The sequence below is a fragment of the Gallus gallus genome, chromosome 1, assembly GCF_016699485.2.
Source record: "Gallus gallus isolate bGalGal1 chromosome 1, bGalGal1.mat.broiler.GRCg7b, whole genome shotgun sequence".
In the NCBI taxonomy this organism is placed as follows: Eukaryota; Metazoa; Chordata; class Aves; order Galliformes; family Phasianidae; genus Gallus; species Gallus gallus.
Genome location: NC_052532.1, coordinates 31,568,652 through 31,591,428, shown reverse-complemented (window position 1 = coordinate 31,591,428; position 22,777 = coordinate 31,568,652). Strand labels below are relative to the sequence as shown.

Sequence of the window (22,777 nt, the reverse complement as noted above, 5' to 3'; positions counted from 1 at the left end):
TTTGATCTGGTAAGCCTGTTAATTTGACTGTTAGTCGAATTTCTAATATGTAAAAGGGCTTCATGTTACAACTGACATTAAACAAGGTGGAATTCCAGTGATTTCAGAGGTGCTCAAAGACTGACTCCGAGATATGTGCGGCAGTTCATTTTGGATTTAGCTTCAGCTGTTAAATATAGATATAGAGCTGTAGTTGCATGCCCACTTTTTCCAAACAGAATGATAACCATCATCAAATTTATGACTATGTACCAAAGATTGTGGAAAATTGAAGATTTTTATGAAACTATTTATTCAATAACTGAATTAAATGTGCATTGAAATATGCAGATCAATATTTGCCAAGTCATTTGGTATACTAAATGATGTTGCTGGAAGAACAGGTGAGGAAACAGTTTTTAGCCTAGTTCATTTACCTCAACTGGAGATGGCTCCTGGAAAAAACTTACAAAATGAACTGATACATTCGAAAGAACTGCCCCTTTCCACCAGCACTGTGTGTAGACTGTAACTCCAGATGTACCAGGACTACCAGTTATTAACATAGTTTTTCACATTTTTCCTTTACAAATTAGCAGTGTAGCGATCTCGATTCAGGAAGTCTTTATAAGCACGTTTTGCATCTGTTTTACTGTGCGGGATTCTCCCAAATGGTTCCAGATCATTGAAGCAGGCATCAAAAACCTCATCCACAGCTTTTTCCGCAGTCTCTCTGCTAACTTTTCTAACAGCCAGAATGGAACGAATTGCTCTGTCTCGCACACAAGTCTAAAATAAAAATCAGATAAAAAAAATCTGTCATTATTTGAAAAAATAGAATACAACCTTTTTTCCTTAAAAAAGATTTTGTCAAGTACTAACTTCTACTACACACACAATAATTTTGTATCACAGAAGAGTCAAGAAATGTCTCCAATAAGCATTAAAATATGCAGTTTTCAGTCCTGTTTTGACTATGTATTTTAGTATTCCATTGCATACATAAACCTTCAGAAAAGAAAAGGATATTCCATTTAAGAGGAAAAAATAAAAATTTAGATTTGCTGTGGGTATTGAATAATTTGACTTGCACACAAAAGAAAATATGTCAAACATAAACAGACATAAATACCAGTTAGTACTTTTCCAATTGAAATTCTTTAAAACATAAAAAGGAACGAGTCCTCTATTGGCCTTTGTTTTGATACCTTTCTTTACGTCTACTTTTGCTTACACAGTTTGTATACTAAAAGATATAAATAATGTAAGCATCTCCAGCTACAAATGCTGGAGCCAGCATATTGCTGCTCTGGAGTAAACAAGACTAAAGACTTCAGACTAAACCTGTACTCTTTATTATTAAAAAAAAATAATAATTCCTTCAAGAAGCACATGGTGCAACCTTGCTCCCTAACCCTGGGAATATAGTTATCATAACCAACAATATGGCAAACATTCACAATGTGCAAGTGGGCTGGCCATGTACCACTCTTCCCCTTTATCTCTCCCTCTCTCTAGCATCAGTGTGAGGATGTCCATTCACAGGGTTAAGTCCTTTAGCATGATCAAGGCCCAGGCACTGGGTCACCATCAGGATGTGGTTACACCCCTCATGTACTGTGGAAGCACAAAGAACACCTGGAACTGGGACACAGGAGTGGAAACTATAAAATCAAGCAATAGCAAGCACTAAGTGAGAGCCAGACCAGAACTGCTGCTGTATGATCAAACCTATGACTCCTCCGGTGCCTCATCTTCATTTCAGAGGACTGAGTGAGTGGCTCATGTTAGTTTAGGGGAAGTCAGAGTTTAGGTTATGATTAGTGCATTACGTGCTGATTAATAAGAATCTGACCCAATCTGCAGAGGGTCCAGGTGACTGAAAAGCCTGTGTATCTAATAATTCTAGAAACTGTGTGTTAAGTGTAAGCTACGCTCAGTGACAGAAGTTGTAGATAACAACCAATGCTGATTGCTCTCTAAAACAATCTGCTTGCCCTCAGTAGTGTTGGGTGACATGTGGTTATTTAAACCCCTTGCAATACGTCTTCCTCCAATTTTCAAACCCCTTAAAAGTTTTAACCCTTTGGAGTGGGCAAAGTATTCCTGTTACATTTCCTGTGAATCCTGCTTTTGTCCAGTTTTTATTAACCCTCTACTGTCAGTGGCAATGCTTTAGAATATGATTAAGTATTCTGGTATTTCACTCCAACAAAAATAATTAAGAAAGTGTTTGAAAACAACCAACCAAAAAACAAACAAACAAAGCTAACCGTGAACCATTAAAAGTTAATTAAACAAAGGTTAATTAAGCAGCAAGTCCAGGGCATTTGTAGGAGCATTGGTCCTGTCGCACTACTGCTATCCAGAAATAGAATTTCAGGGTAATACAGAGAGATGAATAGTAATATGAAATGTGGATGAAAAATACCAGAAATAATCAAAAAAGAATGCTATTATTACACACACACCTGATGGTACAAGTGATCATGTAAACTGTGAAATTAAATTATAGACAAATGTTTCAGGAGTGACTGGTACCTTACATCTGCAAAACAGCGGAAGGAACTAACAATGTAAAGGAAGCAAAAAAGCAGGAGTAAGGAGGAGGAAGAAGGAAAAAATAATACAGAAAACTAAATATTAGGAGGCTGCTGCTTTGCAGAAAAGCATTCAGTAACCTGCAACAACTACAGGACAGGCCAGGAATGTGAATGCAGGCTCCTGGACAAACGAAGCAAGATTAAGTTCCTTATGCTTCCCTCCCTCCCCTGCCTGCCTGTTAAGAACATACTCCGGCTGGAGTAGTATGAGGAAGATGGAGAATGCTTAGCTGCATTCTGCTCTCTTCTCATTAGCAGAGAGATTTAAGAATGGGAAATACGCAAAGAATGCAAGCTGAGAATGAACAAGACTGCAGGAAAATACAGGAGTGTGTGCAACAACAAAGAAACAATGAGTGCAGCCTGGACATAGATGCTAGCCACAGTTAACAGATCATGATGTACACATCCAAGGGAAAACTTATAGAGGAATAGCAACAGGGGCCCTGAGGAAATTTGAGACATAAACAAGCACAAATTGAGGCTCAGTAATGGGAGAATAAAATGGAGCGACGGAAATGAAGGATAGATAAAAGTTTAACAAAGGTATTAAGGATTGTCAGACATCTACTTCTTTCTGCAACGTTTTCAGCTATAAGAGAAGGCAGAGATCAAACAGGTAAAGAAGGTTAATCAGAAGACATTAATATCTACAGTCTTTACCTGATGATGTCCTTTCAGTCCAAATTTAAACCTAGCTATTTCATTCATCAGTGTACAGTCACCACTGAGATTAGCAGCTCGAATCTATTGAGGGGAAAAAAAAAAAGCCACAAGATCAGAAAAATACGTGGAAATACAAAGTTTTTTTTAAAAAGTAACTGATTTTTTCTCAGTACCTTCCTGGTGGCTGCGGGTAGAAAATATTCCCTTCCAATTTACTAAGTACAGAATGCCCTTTTTAACTGCTCATTCCATTCCAATGGATTACAAAGCGTTACTATACAGCCTGCAGGTTTCTCTAAGGATTAAAGCTCACATATTCTCAATGCTTAAATGAATGAGCTGAAAACAACAACAAATGTATGTATATAGACTCCTAAAAGAAATTAAATTCATCCTAAAAACACCCATTTTAGAAACTGATAAAAGAGTTTGGAAGAAAGGCAGATACCTTTCAATGACTACTACCTGTAATACCTATAATAGCATTAACCCAAGCACTTTAGAAATAGACACATTTAAATGAGTATGTATTCTTTAGCTTGTAAACTACCTTGTCCTATGCGCTACAATTTCTTCTGTCTGTCAACTGTTTCACACTCTAGCTCCTCAGTTAAAATACACAGATAAAACTAAATTGCCTAAAATTAAGTACCAAAATGAAAACAAATACAGAGAAAATACGAAATGGAAAAATTAAAACACTGACTGAATAAAACTTGGAAACACTATAATTACATAAAATAAGTATCAAAAGAACTGGAGAAAATAGTCTCAACAAGAGCAAGATCAAGCCCAGTCATGTTCCATATATAGAAGTAAACAGTTCTATACTAACAATACCGTACTGTTATATATACAGTATAAAATGTGCAACTAGAAACATTACAATCGAAAATAGTATTTTATAGAAGACAAAAAGTCTAAATGAAAAGCAGGTGATCATAGTTCCCAACAAAACAAAATCTGCAGGAGAGAACAAAAACAGTACAAACGTTCAATTAAGATGTGCATGTGTTCTAATCTCAAACAATTCTCATTTGGAAATAACTTGCTACACTTCCACCCACAAGGACTACATTCTACTTAGTGTAACACTGACTTAGCACTATTTGTGAAAACAGAAGGTTTGTTCTCTGAGTGAAAACTGGTTAGGTTGACCAGACAGAAAGAATAAAATATCTCAAGAGCATTAACTAATCATTAATGTAACAGGACATCTAATTAAATGACCCTAATAACAATCAGCAATGAATTCAGTGATAACATTAGAATCATTTTAACTTACCTCTGAGCAGGCCAAATGTTTGACATTTTTAAACCAGTCAACATGAGCACGGCAGTGATCAAAAGCATGTATCAATTCATGCGCAACCACTCGGTTCATATGGGACTGGTGGCGAATGTTGTTCTGACACAGAACAATCTGTAGAAGAGACACAGGTAGCTTTTTCATCAAGTTTCAACACCTCCTTCACTTCTTAGAGATCCGCTGCCTAACACCTACAGCATATACACTCTTTAGATCATCATTTTTCAACATTAAAATAGTAGCCCCATCAATGTACTAATAATGCAAGTTCAATACTGCTGAACACCTTTCACGTGCCTTGTATTCATGACTTTAACTCAGATATCAGTACAGATACATTTTTTCATAAAGGAATAAAACATAAAATAACCTGTGGTCGTCTAGAAGGTCATAGAATGGCTTGGTTTGGAAAGGTACCATGAAATCTCATGAAATTGAACGTGTTTAAATCCATGGGGCCAGATGATACCCATCCTAGGGTTCTGAAAGAGAAAGCTGATGTGGTTGCTGAGCTGCTCTCCACATTTGAAAAATCATGGCTGTCTGGTGAAGTCCCCGGTGGCTGCAAAAAGGGAAATATTACTCCCATTTTTAAGAAAGGGAGAAAGGAAGACCCAGGGAACTATAGGCTGGTGAGCCTCACCTCTGTGCCTGGGAAGATCATGGAGCAGATCCTCCTAGAAGCTATGTTAAGGCACATACGGGATAAAGAGGTGATTCGAGACAGCCAGCATGGCTTCACCATGGGCAGATCTTGCCTGACCAATCTGGTGGCCTTCTATGATGGAGTGACAGCTTTGGTGGACAGGGGGTGATGGATGTCATCTACCTGGACTTCTGCAAAGCCTTTGACATGGTCCCTCACCACATCCTTCTGTCTAAATGGGAGAGGTATGGATTTGAAGGATGGACTGTTTGATGGATTAGGAATTGGCTGGCTGGACGCAGCCAAAGGGTTGTGATTAATGATTCTGTGTCAGGGTGGAGGCTCGTCATAAGCGGTGTCCCTCAGGGGCCGGTCTTGGGACCGATGATCTTCAACATCTTCATCAACAACATAGATGATGGCATCGAGTGCACCCTCAGCAAGTTTGTGGATGATACCAAGCTGAGCGATGCAGTTGATACATTGGAAGGAAGGAAAGCCATCCAGAGGGACCTGGACAGGCTGGAGAAGTGGGCCTATGAAAACCTAATGAGTTTAATAAGGCCAAGTGCAGGGTGCTGCACTTGGGTCGGGAGAATCCCAGGTATTTATACAAACTGGGGGAAGATCTCCTTGAGAGCAGCCCTGCTGAGAAGGACTTGGGGGTTCTGGTGGACAAGAAGCTGGACATGAGCCAGCAGTGTGCGCTTGCAGCCCGGAAGGCCAACTGTGTTCTGGGCTGCATTAAAAAAAGGGGTGGCCAGCAGGGAGAGGGAGGCGATTGGCCCCCTCTACTCGGCTGTTGTGAGGCTCCATCTGGAGTACTGCTCTTAGGCCTGAGGCCCCCAGTACAGGAAGGACGTGGAGCTCTTAAGAGCGGGTCCAGAGGAGGGCCACTAAGATGATCAGAGGGCTGGAGCACCTCTCCCATGAGGAAAGATTGAGGGAACTGGGTTTGTTTCGCTTGGAGAAGAGAAGCCTCCGGGGAGACCTCATTGTGGCCTTCCAGTACTTGAAGGGAGCATATAAACAGGAAGGGGGATGGCTCTTTATGAGGGTGGATAGTGACAGGACAAGGGGGAATGGTCTTAAACTGAGGGAGGGGAAGTTTAGGTTAGATATTAGGAGGAAGTTTTTCACACAAAGGGCAGTGACGCACTGGAACAGGTTGCCCAAGGAGGCTGTGGATGCCCCATCCCTGGAGGCATTCAAGGCCAGGCTGGCTGTGGCTCTGGGCAAATTTCTCCCTGATATCTAATCTAAATCTCCCCTCTTTCTGTTTAAAACAGTTCCCCCCTGTCCCATCACCATCCACCTGCATAAAATGTTGATTTCCCTCCTGTTTAAATGCTCCGTATTGACAACATCTAGTTCAGTACCTACCTGAGAAGTGGCAGAATCAAAACCACCGCTGACACAGCCATCGCAGTTTTCACAAGAAAAGTGCCGATCATTGAAAACAGTGCTGAAAGGTACAAACAAAGTTTGGGAAGAACTTGAGAAAGATTGCTGATCCCCTACGATGAAGATGTTACTACATAGAATGAAGTAGTTTACGTACCAGCCAGATTGCTTCATGGCCGCAATAAGCAGTTGAGCATATGGATCTAAAAAAACATTGCTGCAGTCAATTTCACTAGACAAAAGTTTTGAAAGCCATCTATAATCAGAATACAAAGACAGTCATAACAGAAAGAATGCACTACATATGCAAATTTTTGCTCTGCAGCATTCAACCTTCAGGCAATCACTCACATCTCAGTGCCAGAGCTGGGGCTACGCAAAGCAACGTGCTCAAAGCTATTCAGAAGTGAAGTCACATCTGATGTTATTTTATAAGTAGCAGTAATGAGGACAGTGGCCAGGGCCTTCGAAGGCAACACAAGAGAATGAAAATCAAGCCCTAAACGTGAACTCCCAAACCCCGCAGCTGCTGACGCCCTGTCCTGCCGCCGCAGCTCTCCAGAGGGGCAGCGCCCGGCACCTGGAGGCGGGGACCCCCGCGGGGCGGCTGGAGGCCTCACGGCCCAGGGGAGAGCTTACTCGTCTCCAGAGTCATCCTCAGCATCACCTGGCACCTGTTGTGGAAGGTGAAGAGGCTGCGAACCAGGAAGCTCTGCGGCTCTTTGTTGCGATCGGGGAAGAGCCGGTATCCGAAGTCATCCTCCTCCTCCCCACCCTCAGCACCAGGCGGCGAAGCAGTCTTCCCGTCCTCCATTGCCGTCCCCTACTCCCTCCGCTCCTGACGGCCACCGTCCCCGACAACGGGGCAAAGGGCGCCGCACCGTCTGCGCCAATCTCTGGGCCCGCTTCGAGCCACGTGATGTGGGGGCGTGGCCAAGCAGCGTCGGGGGCTGCTGACCGTGAGCGGAAGTGAGGTGTATTCGCGCGCGCATGCGCCATCTGTTGCCGCGGAGCCGTCGGAGAGCGCTGCAGCCTGGGCGGAGATCGGGCTGTGCTGCGGCAAGCGGTGCAGGTGAGGCTGAGACGGGCAGCGGAGTGATGGCGGGCCGGGATGGGGTGAGCGGGGTCCTTGTTCGAGTATGTAGGCGGTGTGGTGGCTGCTCCAGCCTGCTTTCGGGTGGTGGGGGCCTATAGCTCGCCCGGCCGCGTCTCTTGGGCACCCGCGTGGGGATGGGCAGGTGGAGAGCGTGAGGGGCGGGTGGGCGGCATCCGGTGCCGCTTCCCTGAGGAGGTGTGGATCTGGCGGCGGGCTGCAGAACCCAGAGCCGCTCTTCTCACGGGGCTCCTTCTGAAGCGTGCTGCTTTGTCCGCTAGGTGCTAGGTAACGGGACGGGAGGCAGGGAGAGCCGCCTCAGGGTGAGGAAAAACGTACTCGTATTTAAGCATACTTATATTGACAGAAAGTGTGTTTCAGAGTTGGCTTGTCAGGTGCGTTGTTTCTACTCAGGTAAAAGGCAGCGTGTGTATCTTAATCTGTAGTTGAGTCTTAGTCTGAGCATATTGATGTTTTCCTCATTCTGTCTAATGGGAAATGCTCCAGAAATTGCTTTAAACTAAGATGACTGCATCATCATTTCCTGGACTTTTCTTGACCTACTAAATCCCATAATTTACTCTTAAATAGGAGAGCATGACTTATTTTTTGGGTTCTATTTTATCAAAATAATATCTTGACTTTTTGTATTCCCAAATACATTTAACTGCATTTCTTAGTCTCCTCATATTTAATGTTTTTACCAGGCCATTTGAGAAGCATGTCTACTGTGTAAGTCAGATTTCTTTATTTTGAGTTGCTAGCTTCCTTCAGTATGTGCTTACAAATTCTCCTTAGGAAGGTCCCTTGTATTTTGGCAGATTACAATGACTGCATCAAATAAAGCACTGGAGCTTCAGCTGCAGATGAAGCAAAACGCTGAGGAACTGCAGGATTTTATGAGGGAATTAGAGAGCTGGGAAAAGGATATTAAAGAAGTTGATTCAGAATTAAGGAAACAGAGTGGTGTCTCAGAAGAGGTAAAATCAGTGGACTTGTGACTATTATTATTTATTTTAAGATACGTCAGTGTTTGTAATCGTGCTATAAAAGCATACTTGTTTTGCAGATGTTATATTTCAGAGAACACAGTTAACTTCATCAAATTATGTTCTGATTTAAAATACCTGAATAGATGGTAAGAGCTGATTTGTTCTTTATCTGAAGTAGATCCCACTGCAAATTGTTCTGCTAACACAGCTGTGAATCCATAGCCTGGAGGTCATGAATGCTTGGGGCTGATAAATGTTTGATCAGTTCCTGATAGATCTAGTAGAATATTTCTGTCAGTAGCATCAATATTACTTATTTATTGTGCACTCTTAATGTATTAATCAGTGATACTCTGCAGAAAGTTGTCTTCTAAAACTTAGCATTATATCTATATAATACTATATATTGAAAGATTTATACTCACTATCCTTTTTTGTAGAATTCCTGACAACAGCTTTCTTGATGGATTTATGAAATAAAACTAGACTGTAGATGGAGATACCTATGTGTAGACATAGGTACTATAGATTATTCAGTACAAGCAACTTTTGTATGTCTGTTTTATAATAAAGTACTTATTTCAATATAGAATTTACCACCCATTCGAAACAAGACTTTTAAGAAAAAGAAGAAAAGCAAGACTAAAGTCCCATCAAAGACAACCACTGAGGAAAACAAGAAAAACAAGATCAAGTCTTATGATTATGAAGCTTGGGGAAAACTTGATGTGGTGAGTTAGAGTAATTGCTAGTTAACATGTTGATTTTTTTTCCCTAGTTGATTTTGTTTTTACGTCAGATTTTCTTGTAGTGCTGAGAGTTACATTTAGAGGTCAGCATCCTACTTTACAAGAGATTGTATGGACGAAGAAAGTAGCTTTTTCCCTGTGAAGGACTATGCACTGGAATAATGAGAGAGAACTGTAGTATTTCTCAAGCGTGCTTTCATCCAGCAGATTGCATTTGACTTTAAGGGAGAAGAAATGTTTTAACAATAGGTCTATTAAAAAATTATAGTTCTAGTAGATGATGAGAGTAAACATTGCTGTTGGTATTAGAAGATAGATGCCTTGCTTGTGGAGTGTGGAACACTTCTCAACAAAGAGGACTTTAGCAGTAGAGATTTTTAAACAGATGACTAATTTTCCTAAAGATTTACTTGATTTATTTTGTATTTTTAAGTTATTATAAAGATAATGGTTTATTTTATTTGTTTTCAGGATAAGATACTGGAAGAACTTGATAAAGACGATAGTACTCATGATTCTGTATCTCCAGAATCAGACTCTGAAGAAGATGGAATTCATGTAGATAAAGAAAAGGCTCTTGCGGAGAAGGAAAAGGTTATACAGCATTACCGGTGTTTACTATCTACAAACTATCTATGAAAAAGCAACTTAAACATAGGAGCTGTTAATTTTCTCTTAAAAATTGCTCACTAAGATAAGACTGGAATGTGCCTGTTCTTCAGATTTTTTTGAAGTCTCTTTTCCTGCCCATTATTCCACCACTTAAAGTTCTGGCTGCATTTCTTCTCGTCACTGATGGTGGCAGGTTCTACTTAAAGTACAGTTAATAACAGTCAATATATTGATGGTGTTCTTATATTAAGAAATTGGAATGCTTTATAGAATCCTTGCGTGAACCAAACTGGTATTTTAGTTACAAGAAGTATTTCACAGTAAAACAATATTTTCTGAGAGATACTAAAAACATTTGAACATTCTAAAGTACGAGTGTTGACTTATAATTTGTTTTAATCAAAAATTAATAGTATTTGCAATAATTTGCTAAGATTACTCCTTTATTTCTATTCACAGGGTAACAAATACTTTAAACAAGGAAACTTTGATGAAGCTATAAAATGCTACACTAGAGGGATGCATTCTGATCCATTCAATCCAGTATTGCCCACAAACAGAGCATCTGCTTTTTATAGAATGAAAAAGTAAGAATTGTACTGTTAAATCATATTTTTTCTTTGACGTGCTACCTTCAGTTGTGTGGCCTTATCATCTAGTTTACCTTTCAGCTTCTACCAGCTCTGTTTCTAAGGCTATAATTTCTTTTCAGGGGGGAAGGGTATGAGGGAGTTGGTTATGTTCTTTGTTGCAGTAGATTATTGTCTTTTCCTTTCCTGATTTGATGTATTCTGAATCAAAAGTTGTTTAAACACTTGTGCTATGTCTCTGGAGAAGTCTGCAAGATTCTCACTTTAGAGCCTGTGAAGTTTCAGAGTATCTTCCTAAGGTTTTGGATTTTGTTATCTAAATGCATACAAACTAATTCATGTTTTTGATAGGTTTTCTGTTGCAGAATCTGATTGCAATTTAGCACTTGCTTTAGATAAAAATTACACAAAGGCTTATGCCAGAAGAGGGGCTGCACGTTTTGCTTTGAAAAATTTTCAAGGTGCTAAAGAAGGTGGGTTTTCTTTAACATGTTCCTTAGAAAACATAGACTGTTCACTTGTGTGCTTGGCTAAAGCTTGTATGTCATGCATATTTAGTGTAGGAATTTAGGTTTCATTTTCTGTTTAAAAAAAAAAAAATAACAATAAGCCATACCACATTTTTCTTTCAAGATAAAATTCAATCTGCAAGTCCAAATAATTGCTGTAGTTGTCAATACTTACATGATACTTCAGAACTAAGTATCTTAGAATAACTTGTTGTTTGTAGTATCAGGATTTTTAGGTAACTACAGAAAGGGGTTATCTCAAAGGAATGCTCTGATTTTATGCTTTCGTTGCTAACCTCTAATTCCTACCTGAAATGTTGTTTTCTGATCTTGTAATAGATTATGAAAAAGTTTTAGAGCTGGATGCCAACAACTATGAAGCAAAAAATGAACTGAAAAAAATTGAACAGGTAATAAAATTGATAGACCCTAACATAAATTAATTCATACTATTCATCCATATAATAATACTAATAACAACATTATCAACTTATTACAAGAACCAAATGCAACAAAATTGCACAGGCTTTTTCTGACATTTGAAGATCACTGAGGTCAAAATTTGTAATTGAATTACATCTAGTTTTGGAGTGGATGTATACATTGTTGTAATGGTGGGTTGGCAGATTATGACTGAGCTGGCACAGCAACCTCTGTGGCTATTTTTATCATCTTCCATCAGGTGTTTTTTCAACCTCTTGTGTTAATGTTCTTTTTGTTTTTGTTTTAAGTCATGCATAGCATTTTGGTACAAAGTAGCAGTATATATGAGAGAAATTAAGTATCCTCCTGTCTATAGATTAAAGCCTAAGTGCTAGCCTGCCTATGGTTCCACTGGTTGCTGTGCCAAGCTAGAAAGTGAGTTTAAGCCTAGTGGAACAGAATATTCTGCTCCCTCTTTGATAAGAGGGAAAGAATATTGATTGTGATGAACTTAGTAAAACAGAGGATGACCTAGATGACCTCTTTAACTGCTGTCTTGAAAATCCTTGGAAAATTTCATTTCAAAATGAAGACTCAAAGTCTCCAATAATTGAAGAAATAAATGATATGTGAGTTTGGAATATGCCTCATTTTCAAGAATGGCGTAGAGTGATTTCTTCAATTTGCGCTCTTAATGTAAGTTGAACTTGTGTTAAAATGCTTGACATATTTTTACAGTTTGGAAGTCTAGAATATACTCTTAACTTCTGTTCTGAAAATGCATAAGTGAGGGAAATGCACACTGAGAAACGATGATACCTTTGCAGGCTCTATCATCTGAAAGCTCAGAACAAAAAGAGTTTGAAGAAGCAGTCAGATCAGAATTAACAGAGAACGAGAGAAGGTGCATTGAAGAAGAGCAGCTAAAACAGAAGGCTGTTACAGAAAAAGATTTGGTAAGTTGCATCTTCTGATTGGATGGATGAGCTAGCAAAGTAAAATGTTGTGTTGTGCTATTAATCATACAAATGTGCAAATTTAAACTTGATTCTGTCCTGAATTTCATAAATACAGGTTGGTTGCTATGCATTGTAGGAAAAAAATTAGAGCATGCATTTTTGTAGGTAGAAAGGGGGGAAAAAAAAACACCACAGTAGAGAAATCATAGAATGGCTTAGGTTGAAAGGGACCTTATAGTTCATCATATAGTTCCAACCCCCTGCCTTGGGGGTGTTTGCCATCCAGTAGATCAGGCTGCCCTGGGCCCCATCTGACCTAGCCTTGAGCCCATCCAGGGATGGGGCATCCACAACTTGCCTCAGCAGCCTGTTGCAGTGCCTCACCACCCTATATGCTATTAACTTTCAGTAGGGAATGGCTTATACTGCTCATCAAGAGTAAAGAAGTGTCATCTCTGCTACCACTTTTTTCACTATCAAATAAAAGTTTGAAATTCAGACTTGACAAGTTCAATATTGCCAGGCATAGACCAGCAGTCATTCAACTCTGCTGCTGCTGCTGCTGCTGCACTTCACTAGACTAAAATTTCTTTACTGTCACTTCTCTTTGTTCCTTTTATCTACCTAATGTATGCTCCTAATCACCTCAAACTGTTCACGTAGCATTTTCCTTTAATCCTTGAAGTACTGGAAAAGTAGATTTTTGTGGTCTGTCTGCACAGAGATTGTATAAAAATAATTACACCATAAATGCCTACTTTAACCCGGATATTGTTTGTCATCTTGATTTTGTGACCTTGTCTAAGGGAAGCCAATTGCACTTGGTCTTGCTCAATGTTACTTTTTCTCCTAAATAACAGGGTAATGGTTATTTCAAAGAAGGAAAGTATGAGGCTGCTATAGAATGTTATACACGTGGTATAGCAGCAGATGGCACCAATGCACTTCTGCCAGCTAACAGAGCCATGGCCTATCTCAAGATACAGAAGTAAGTTGGATTGTATGTACTATATTGTTTTTTTTTACTGTGAACCAGAAGAAATAATGATCCAGTGGGTTTTCACCTAAGTTTCATTACAGTCACTCCAGTTCTTCCTATTGTTCAGTCTAAATCATGCTGAAAGCAGTAAAGGAATTAAAAAACAAACAACAACAAAAAAACCTGAATATCTGTGATCTTCAAATGTATCTCAAAGGAAAGAAGTTCTGAGAAAATAAAACATCATCAGTTTGAAATTATAGCAAAACCCAAACAGCTTCGCGATTTTTCATTCTTGTGAAATACTACATATTTATCTTTTTCAAAGAGCCTACCCCAAGCTTTTTTAATTATATATATAAAAAAAAACCAGCAATCAGCTACTAAATATTGCACTGAATAAGTAAGTGGATTGTAACTTCTAACTTGAAAGGGAGTGCATTGGAGCTTCTTCAGAGAATAGTCATCTTTTAAAATATTTCTCTAATGCTAGTAATGAAGACATGTTCATACAATGTATTTAATTTTAATTACCCTTTACTGAAATAATCCAGTAACAGTAGGAAATGCATGCTTTATGGAACTTCTCTCATTTGACATATCACCATTTTTGAAATTGCCAAGTACTACTTTTTTTTTTGTTTTGACTCACTCTCATCACAATTGAGATGAGAGTTTAGTCCTTTTAAATTGATAGCATGAAAAGTAGAGATCTGAATATCTTGTTGGTGATCTCTTCTGATGTGATATGGCTGACTGTGTAGAGACAATGTGCTGATATTTTATAAACATAGAATTTGATAAGTTACACAGGTACTATTTCTGTGACATAAGATTTGTAATTTAGGATTGAAGCCGTGGAAGACATTATAATGCAGATAGTGTCAGTGAATTGGAGGAATTAATACTTTAACTTAATGACCACGCAGAAAAAATGACTTTTTAAGATATTGATGTCGTGAGTCTTCACACTTTGAAATGAGGACCCAAACAGGAAGTGCAACAAAAGCTCGTTGATACTCTCAAAAATGTCTACAATTGATGAGAAATACAGAAAATGCTATTTCCTGAAATTTAACGATAAATTCAAAGAGGAGAGAGGGAGGAATAAATGAAAATACTTTAATATGCACATCATGAAGTCATAGTCAAACATAACTGTAATGAGGAAATTTTATCTTACAACAAAAGCAAGTGACTGTAATACAAGGTATAGGTAATTAAGGTCTTCATGTTTTTACTGTTTTGACTAACTCTGTCTCTTCAGCTGAAACTGATAGCTGCTTTTGGAGCTGATTATTAATTTTGTACTGTTCTTTTGCTGAGATATGAAGAGGCAGAAAATGACTGTACTCAAGCTCTTCTGTTAGATGCATCTTATTCTAAAGCTTTTGCTAGAAGAGGGGCTGCAAGAGTTGCTCTTGGAAAGCTAAAAGAAGCTATGCAAGGTACGACTTACAAGTAGTCTAAGTGTGATAGATAGATGGAGATAAGTAGGAGATCCTGATTTTTTTTTTTTAATCTTTTGATAGCAATTACATTCATTTCTGACTAATTGAGGTTATCAGTGCAAAAGATAAGATGGATGGGTTTTGGTGCTTTTTTTTTTTTTTAATTGAATATGTATACAACTTTATTGTTTTGGTATTCACATGATAGGAAAACAGGTTTGTGGGAAATTACAACTATTGCTATTTATAAATAGTAGGAAATAGTTTGAAAAATGTGTTTGAAGCTAAATTATGATACAAACATTGGGATGACTTACCTGTCTTTAATTTATGGTTATTAAAAGAAACAGAAGGCTTAATAATTTGCCAGGAGTACTTTTTAACTTGAAATGCCTGGTGTTTTCATGTGTTATTTTTCACTCAGATTTTGAAGCTGTTTTGAAGCTGGAACCTGGAAATAAACAAGCAATAAATGAGCTCACTAAAATAAGGAATGTATGTATACCAATGTCTTTTTTTTATAAACCTGGAATAAGTGCTTTCATTCTTTATTATGTAAATTTTAACATAATTCTCCCTGATTTTTTTAATTTAATCTTTGTGGACTACTTAATGTGGGTTGTTTTTTTTTTTTCCAGGAGTTAGCTGAGAAGGAACAGTCATGTCATGAAGAATATCCTGCAGTATTGATAAAAGAATCCGAAATAAAAAATATAGTGAAACTTACTCATAATCCATTAAACCTGAAATCAACAGTAAGTTTGGTGTTTTTTGGTGTTTGTTTTCTTTTGCTTTTGTGAATTGCTGTCTATAATGATGGGAAAAGTAGAGTTGAAGTTAAAAATACAGTTTTTGCTTTTTTGTGTCTTCTCATTGGGTATGTTGTGCGTAGGGACAGCTTAAAGTTCAAATACTTACTACTTTTGATATATTTTCAGATATGTAATTTCTACGTTTCTGTGTGTGTTCAATAGTAGCCACAGCATAAACAGTGCCACACAGAAAGTAAGCATGGTATATTCATATATCAGTAATATGAAATGGGGAGGCAACCTCACAACCTTCTCCTGGATCTGTAGCTAACATTGTAGTTAGCGGAGTAAAGGGTAAGCAGTTGAGTCTCATGTTTGATTGCAGACTTGAGAAAGCCCTGGATAAACTTCCTCCTCCTTTTCATCAGCTGTATTCAGTTGCTATAGCAACTACATTGTTATCAGGGTATATTACCTACTTGTCTCTTATTTTGATACCACACAGGGTTATGGCAATAAGTTTGAGCCATCAGTTTCATCCTCATATACTGTGATATATCTGGATGCTATTTTTGAAGAAACAGTATTTCTAAAGTGTGAATTATCAGTGGTTATGGTCAGATTAATGAGTTACATATGACAATATGATATAGACGTATAGTCTGTTTTTATGTAAATACAAAGCATGTTCAAAGTGTGTGGTAAGTTTTAATAGAAAACATATGATTATTGTGATACCTTTCGTTGATATATGCTCTCTATAGCCAGATATTTTTATCTTTAGAAACCCAGAAGAATTTATTGTGTAGTAGCTGAAATAGAGTAGATAATTATATGCAGTTCTCAATTTGTCTGCTAAATTAAGAAGCAGTACCAGGTGGCTTTTTTGTCTTTCCAGTTCTGTTAAGGTAGAACAGGTACAGATTAATCATCCATGTTCTTTATACTTCCCAAGGGAGAACTGTAACTTCTTACCTCATATCCAGTAGGCACTTGTTACACAATTATGAGATGGCATATTGTCAAAGCAAACTGTAAATTGTCTGTTGTTACCAGTTGTACATGACTTAAAGCAGTTTGCAAACTGCTAGGAAGGCTTGCAGTGGTATTGTGTTAGATATGGAGAGAAACCTGATATTTCTGAAGTCTAAATTTCTGAATGTCTAACTGTGTTCGTTTGCACCTATATTCATAGAACAATTTAGTCCATATTTAGCAAAGTAATTCCAAAGTTCCTCTAATTAGTAACTCATAAGACTTGTGAATGTGGTGTTAGGTGACGTTCAAAATTTATGGTGATCATGCAGAGATTAAACAAGCTGAAGCATTTTATTTACTTGGAATACCCTCCAGTGGTAGGACTAACTGCCTTGTGATGTATCTAACTTGGTCAGCCAGTAATATTAGTAATATTTATAATCTCAAAATGTGAAGTTGAGAGGTAAGGGTTATGTTGATGGGTACTTCTTTGTTTAGCTAAATTGCAAAGCTTAATCATGTCATTGGTCAATATACAAGCTATCCTGGCCCATTCAACCTTTTCAGTGGGAGGGGGTCCTCACCATAATGGGTGTTTTTTTAAAATTATTATTATTGGAGAAACAATGCAGATTCTGAGATGCTGTAGAGTAAGAGTACACTGGTTTACTGACAGATAAATGATCATGTAACATGCCTCCCATTGAATGTCCCAAAGCTTCCTTTTTTGAAGGAAGTTCATCTTTATTGAAAGTCTTCCATGTGTACCAACACAGATGAAATTGGTTATCATGGGATTGTTTAAAATTATACCTAGCAGTTTATCCAGGTCTCTGTTTGCACTGAGGTAAAGCCCATACATGTGACATCAAATGTGTTCTATTTAGAAGCCTTTGCGAAGAATAGCCGTTGAAGAAGTTGATGATGACGTGCTGAATAGTGATTTCTCCAGCTCTACTTCTTTAGTTAATAACTGGAAGAACTCAGTGAATATTGAAACAACAGAGAATTTAGATCAGGATGATCAGTTAACTTCAATGGATATTCCAAAAGCAAAGCAATTGAAAATTGAAGAAATCACTGATGTGTCGTCACCACAGTATGTATAACATTTCTGATCTTACTTTAAAAAGGTACATATAGTTGAAATATAATCTTCATTGGGAGATTTCTATATGTGATGAGTGTAGTGTAATTTGGAGAATCTGAATTTAAAAAAGGCTCGAGGAAACATGCATTTCTTACACATCTGCCTCATTGATTAGATAGTAGTTGAAACAAACACGACCTGTGTAGTGTCAGATGAGAGACTAGTAAGTGTTCCTATATTTAGAATATGAATACGTTTGTAATATTTTCCTGTATGCCATATTCTCTTCCACATGTATTTTATTTCCTAACTATGATTTGTATTTTAACAATTCAAAGTGTATTCTTAAGTAGAGTTAAAACATTCTTTGCGAGCCAGTTGAGCGAAAGAAAAGGAATGGGTGACAGTATCACAAGCCTTTCTACCTCTGAGCAAGCAGCTGGTAACTTCTTTGCTCAGGGTTCCTGTATTTTGTTGTGTTAGATAGACAGTCTGGTTGAAGCATAGAAATAGCTATCCCATCTAATTGTTGGAACTCTAATTGTCTGTTTAGGAAGAGTGTATATGCACCATTGTTACCTCACTGTGTTAATATCTTTTATGGAACACTAATTGAAGATTTGTGAGAAGCATTTCCTTTTGCTTTTTCAGCTGAGTTGGATTGATTTACTATAAGGTGTTGAAGGAAGAAGTAAATTGCTGAAAATATAGATTTACTTACCTGACAAACTATGGGATAAAAATATATCTTCACATATATCCTTTTGGCTGGTTTGGGTCAGCTGTCCGTGCTGTGTTCCCTCCCAGCTCCTTGTGCACCTCCACCCTCCTCACTGGTAGGACAGCACACACTGACAAGTTCTCAGTACTGTACAGCTAAGACATCAGTGTGTTATTAACATTGTTTTCATCCTAAATATGTTTTAGCACTCTATCAGATGTTGTGAAGAAAATAAACTATCCCTGCTAGAACCAAGACATACAGATATTATTTTGCATTATGAAATTGCAGAAAATGTAGTATTTTCTGCAGTTGTGTTTGCATTTTTATGGTATAGATTTCTATCAATTACTACTAAAAAATAGGGAACTGCTGAGTATATTTGTAAGTGAAGGGATTGAGTATAAATCCTTTGTATATCAAATGTTGTTTTTTTTTTTTAAGATAATCATTTTATTTTACTTTAATTTCTACTTAATTTTATAGCTTTTTTTCTTCTTAATTTTACAGTATTTAATAGTTAATTTTGATGTATTGTAGATTTTTCAGGATTTGAAAGGTCTCCAGTTAGGTCCCACTGCAAAGACTTCCTCAAAGGTTTTATAGATGACATATTTCAAAATCTTTCTGCAGGCTTCCTGCTGGTGCCAAAGGAGTTTCTTCGGTATTGCATCCATCTATGAACAAACAGATAGAAAGAGAAAACAAAGCATCATTTAGATCTGCATCTCCAGTCCCTGCCATTCCTGCAAATTCTTTCCAGCTTGAATCTGATTTCAGGAAGCTGAAAGACTGCCCAGAAAAAATGTACTTGTATCTGAAGGTAGGAACTGTGGTACTGAGTGACAGTTTCTTTAACGTTGAGGCAACAGTGCAGACTGAGGTGAAATGGGTAGCAACGTTAGATTGTCTTAATGGGGTACAGTAATCCCTTTCTATAACTGTGTTCACATAATAGATAGTGTGATCCAGTTTTGAGTAGTTCTTATTTGCCTGCCTTTTCATTTACCTCAGGGCACAGTCTCTGTATATAATCTGTCTTGTTTCAGACATAGGCTTTAAGTCTGTAAACTCTTGAATACATTAGTAGCCATGTTAAATTTTTATGTCTCAAATTAATGCTTCTAGGTTAATTAGAGAATTAATTACATTAATGTGTTAATTAACACATCAATCTGTTAACGTCTGCTTCTGCTTATATATATTTTTTGGTTAAAAAAATTGCTTAAAATCCTTTTTTAAAGAATTTAGCAATAATTTCTCAAGATAAAATAAAGACATACAAAAGTAATGTTCAAAGTTAAAATATACAACAGTAATTTTTTAATTTATTTTTCGTGCTGATGTACTTCTGACATTGCCCAAGACATCCAAAAGACTCTCATTTCTTATTCTCATGACTGAACTGCTGTGGGTTTTTTCCTTAACATGACACCTTTTTTAATTTTTCCAAAGCAAATAGAGCCTTCGATTTATCCAAAACTGTTCCAGAAATCCTTAGATCCAGACTTATTTAACCAGATACTGAGAATTCTACATGACTTCTACATTGAGTAAGTTTGGTTTCTCCTTTGTCTTTCATTTCTTGCTGTTCTGTGTTGGTTTTTCTTATTTGTTTGTTTCCCCTCCTCCTCCTTACATTTGCACTTGCAGGGTTATTTTGGCTTACAGAGTTACTGGAGGGTGCAATACTTGGAATGATTTAATTGTTCATTAATAAGAAATTCAACATGTATTGTAAAATCAGAAAAGAGAGAAATAAATAGCCTCTAGTGAGGCTAGTCTCTCAAAGTTCTGCTGCATAGCATTAGCAACTGTTTATTAGACGTGCATGAAGTAATTTTTATTTACTTTTATATTATTTATATTTATATTAACTTTTTATATGAACTTAAACCTAAGAAATGCAGGTAGTCATTTTTCTGTGCTAAGCTTGTAATACATTCTGAATTTTTAATTACCTCCTTGGATATAGATATTCTGATATGAAAGGAGGTGACAATGTACTGTATGGGAACAAATGAGGGTAACTAATGTCATGCTTGTTAGGGCAAGATGTAAGCATTAAGTCATAAAACTATTCTGTGCCTCAACAGCAATCTGTTTGCATCAGTCCATTACTTTCTTCTGTATTCCTCTTCTCTTGCTCTGTGTTAAAAGTATAATTGCATGAAGATTTCTGAGTATTTGTCCCTTTGCTTAGTCAGTGGAAGAATGAACAGGAAAGATGAAAAGCAGAAGATCCTTTCATTTCTTGTTCCTGACATCTTTAATATTGCTTGCAGCTACTCAATCTTTCTAATGAACAGTAGTTATTTTTATGTTTCTAATAATCTTCTCCAGGAAAGAGGAGCCATCACTCATCCTTGAAATCCTCCAAAGGCTATCTGAATTAAAAAGATTTGATATGGCAGTAATGTTTATGTCAGGATCAGAGAAGAAAAGTAAGTAATTCAGTACCATTGTTTTAAACATAGGTCACGATGCTGCCGAATTTAGCAAGAGAAATGTAAAATATAGTGCTACTCTTGTTGTTTATTCCATTAAATAATCATTAAAGATTAGTTACTTGTCTAGTTCAATGTTTTTGATTGTTTTAATGTGAGAAGTGTTTTTTTCTTAATCTTTTGGTTGTTTAAGACTCAAAAAGCTACAGCTAAATCCTCCTTAGTTTTGTCGATAATACTAGCTTATTTTAATCTGATAAAATAGTCTTCAATAGCATTTCAGCTTGTCATTTAATAATGCTACAAACTTAATGAATTTGTATTAAGTCTTAGGTCTGAAGACTAGGTGTACTAGCTAACTTTTCACAATTTAAGACCCTTTCATGGCAATTCTGACTTGCTTCATTGTTGCCAACAATATTAAGTGTTTCTAAACCTCTGAGTCTGTTTGCCTCTCATGTTCTCAAGGCACTGCTTAGATTGGTTTATAATTTAGGTAGATATTGGTTTGAGTTCCTGCTTTCTAAAATTGTGGCTTTTTTTTTTTCCTCTCATGTTTCCAGTCTGACTATGTAACAATGAGACACTTACAAACCAAACCTTTATCTGGGACCAAGTAATGCTAAGTTTGCTGTCTAAGTTTTGCTAATAACCGTTATACTTTCAAAATGTTACGTGACTCTACTTAAAATCAAATGACTTATTTGACTCACTGAAGTGCAAGTAAATTCCACTTATGAATTGCCGTAACACCATAACCTGAAGTAAGTTTTATTTGCCATCTGGCATTAACTTTTACCTTTGCAGTTAATGCTGTAGTGCCAGGATAGTAAACAAGATAAAATCTGTTGTCAGGATTGCATAGCTGTTTGAAGAAGTGTTGTTAGCCAATTCATGAGCATCAAAACAAAGCAAGGTCTTTGCTGCTTTTCTTCACCCTCTCAATAATCATGAAAACATACTCATATTTCAGCTATATAGTACTACTTTTACTCTCAGTGGAAAGATCTGGACTAATTTACATTGTGACTGTCAATCACAGAAATAACAGTTCATGTTGGGATTTTCTTTTCACAGTTACACAGGTACTATTCAGTCATATGAAACACATGGGATTGAAAGATACTTCTGTTGAACAACTAGAGAAGAAATACGCTGTATTCTCTTAGTGAGTTTCCTGACACTACGTATGTAAATTGCTCTGTTTCCACGCTTCCGTCATGTTGAACTCAGCTGAAGAATCCTATAAAGACTGGAGTTCAGTTGCTTTTGTATATGTGATTAGATTCTTAAAAGTTGATTCATCCAAATGGCCAGTGTCTGAAGAGAGAATTTCTTAGTTCTGCAGGCACATCTACTTTCCAGCTCCTGAAACAATACAGATTTATGTATCTTCAGCGGAATCTGTTTGCCTAAAAAACAATGAATGGTGTTCCAGATTGCAACTGCAGATGGAGGTCTTTATTGAAAAGAAAAAAATATATATATTTATGAACATTCATTTGGTAAGAATCAAATGATGTGTAAGAAATTTGCTTTTTGTATTTCAGAAAGTAAAATAAATGTTGAGTTAAAATATCACGTCAGTTGTATTTTTTTTTTAATAAGGATAGACCCCACCAGTAAGTATAATATGCAAAGTGAAACTGAGGGGCAATGGCCAAACATTCCAGAATTCCTCTACTTAAGTTCATCTAAAAGTACTGACATGTGAGATATTCCCGTGAACTTCAAATGTAATTGCAGATTAGAAGGAAGCCGAATACCATGAAATTAAAAAGTTTAGGGAAAACATTTTGGTTGTCTTTGCAGAGTACTTCTAAGG

At 37.3% G+C, this 22,777-nt stretch overlaps 2 protein-coding genes across 15 annotated transcripts; one reads left to right on the top strand and one right to left on the bottom strand.

Annotated features, from left to right (window-relative positions):
* Window positions 1–268: 268 nt before the first annotated feature.
* On the bottom strand, window positions 269–7,466 carry ATP23 (ATP23 metallopeptidase and ATP synthase assembly factor homolog). Of its 8 annotated transcripts, none has more exons than XM_025147815.3 (6): window positions 7,247–7,466; window positions 6,765–6,863; window positions 6,587–6,668; window positions 4,534–4,671; window positions 3,246–3,329; window positions 269–768 (listed from the first exon to the last, which is right to left on the bottom strand). In XM_025147815.3, the coding sequence occupies exons 2-6, from the start codon at window positions 6,779–6,781 to the stop codon at window positions 565–567; spliced, it is 525 nt and encodes a 174-aa protein (XP_025003583.1). In that variant the 5' UTR covers window positions 6,782–6,863; window positions 7,247–7,466; the 3' UTR covers window positions 269–564. The 8 variants fall into 8 exon arrangements, with proteins under 8 accessions (XP_025003583.1, NP_001186483.1, XP_025003572.1 ...); NM_001199554.2 differs by having other exon boundaries at window positions 6,765–6,810; XM_025147804.3 differs by having other exon boundaries at window positions 7,275–7,466.
* Window positions 7,467–7,589: 123 nt separating this feature from the next.
* Window positions 7,590–22,533, top strand: RPAP3 (RNA polymerase II associated protein 3). 7 transcript variants are annotated; one of them, NM_001006231.2, is made up of 17 exons: window positions 7,590–7,679; window positions 8,522–8,680; window positions 9,283–9,423; window positions 9,913–10,035; window positions 10,513–10,640; window positions 10,995–11,116; window positions 11,492–11,562; window positions 12,403–12,531; window positions 13,395–13,522; window positions 14,840–14,961; window positions 15,389–15,459; window positions 15,603–15,719; window positions 17,582–17,793; window positions 19,139–19,328; window positions 19,961–20,058; window positions 20,849–20,949; window positions 22,030–22,533. In NM_001006231.2, the coding sequence occupies exons 2-17, from the start codon at window positions 8,528–8,530 to the stop codon at window positions 22,119–22,121; spliced, it is 1,998 nt and encodes a 665-aa protein (NP_001006231.2). In that variant the 5' UTR covers window positions 7,590–7,679; window positions 8,522–8,527; the 3' UTR covers window positions 22,122–22,533. The 7 variants fall into 7 exon arrangements, with proteins under 7 accessions (NP_001006231.2, XP_040551424.1, XP_040551405.1 ...); XM_040695490.2 differs by having other exon boundaries at window positions 21,516–22,533; XM_040695471.2 differs by having other exon boundaries at window positions 8,499–8,680.
* Window positions 22,534–22,777: the final 244 nt, after the last annotated feature.

What these genes read in the sequence shown, in the direction of transcription:
- ATP23 (XM_015281404.4), bottom strand. Translation starts at nt 7,421, where the DNA reads ATGGAGGACGGGAAGACTGCTTCGCCGCCTGGTGCTGAGGGTGGGGAG. An exon ending in TTGATTCTGCCACTTCTCAG is followed by an intron (nt 4,672 to 6,586) that starts GTAGGTACTGAA and finishes TCTCTTCTACAG; the next exon opens with ATTGTTCTGTGTCAGAACAA. An exon ending in AACATTTGGCCTGCTCAGAG is followed by an intron (nt 3,330 to 4,533) that starts GTAAGTTAAAAT and finishes TCCCCTCAATAG; the next exon opens with ATTCGAGCTGCTAATCTCAG.
- RPAP3 (XM_046937971.1), top strand. Translation starts at nt 7,598, where the DNA reads ATGCGCCATCTGTTGCCGCGGAGCCGTCGGAGAGCGCTGCAGCCTGGG. An exon ending in AACTGAAAAAAATTGAACAG is followed by an intron (nt 11,563 to 12,402) that starts GTAATAAAATTG and finishes ATACCTTTGCAG; the next exon opens with GCTCTATCATCTGAAAGCTC. An exon ending in CTACATGACTTCTACATTGA is followed by an intron (nt 20,059 to 20,848) that starts GTAAGTTTGGTT and finishes AATCTTCTCCAG; the next exon opens with GAAAGAGGAGCCATCACTCA.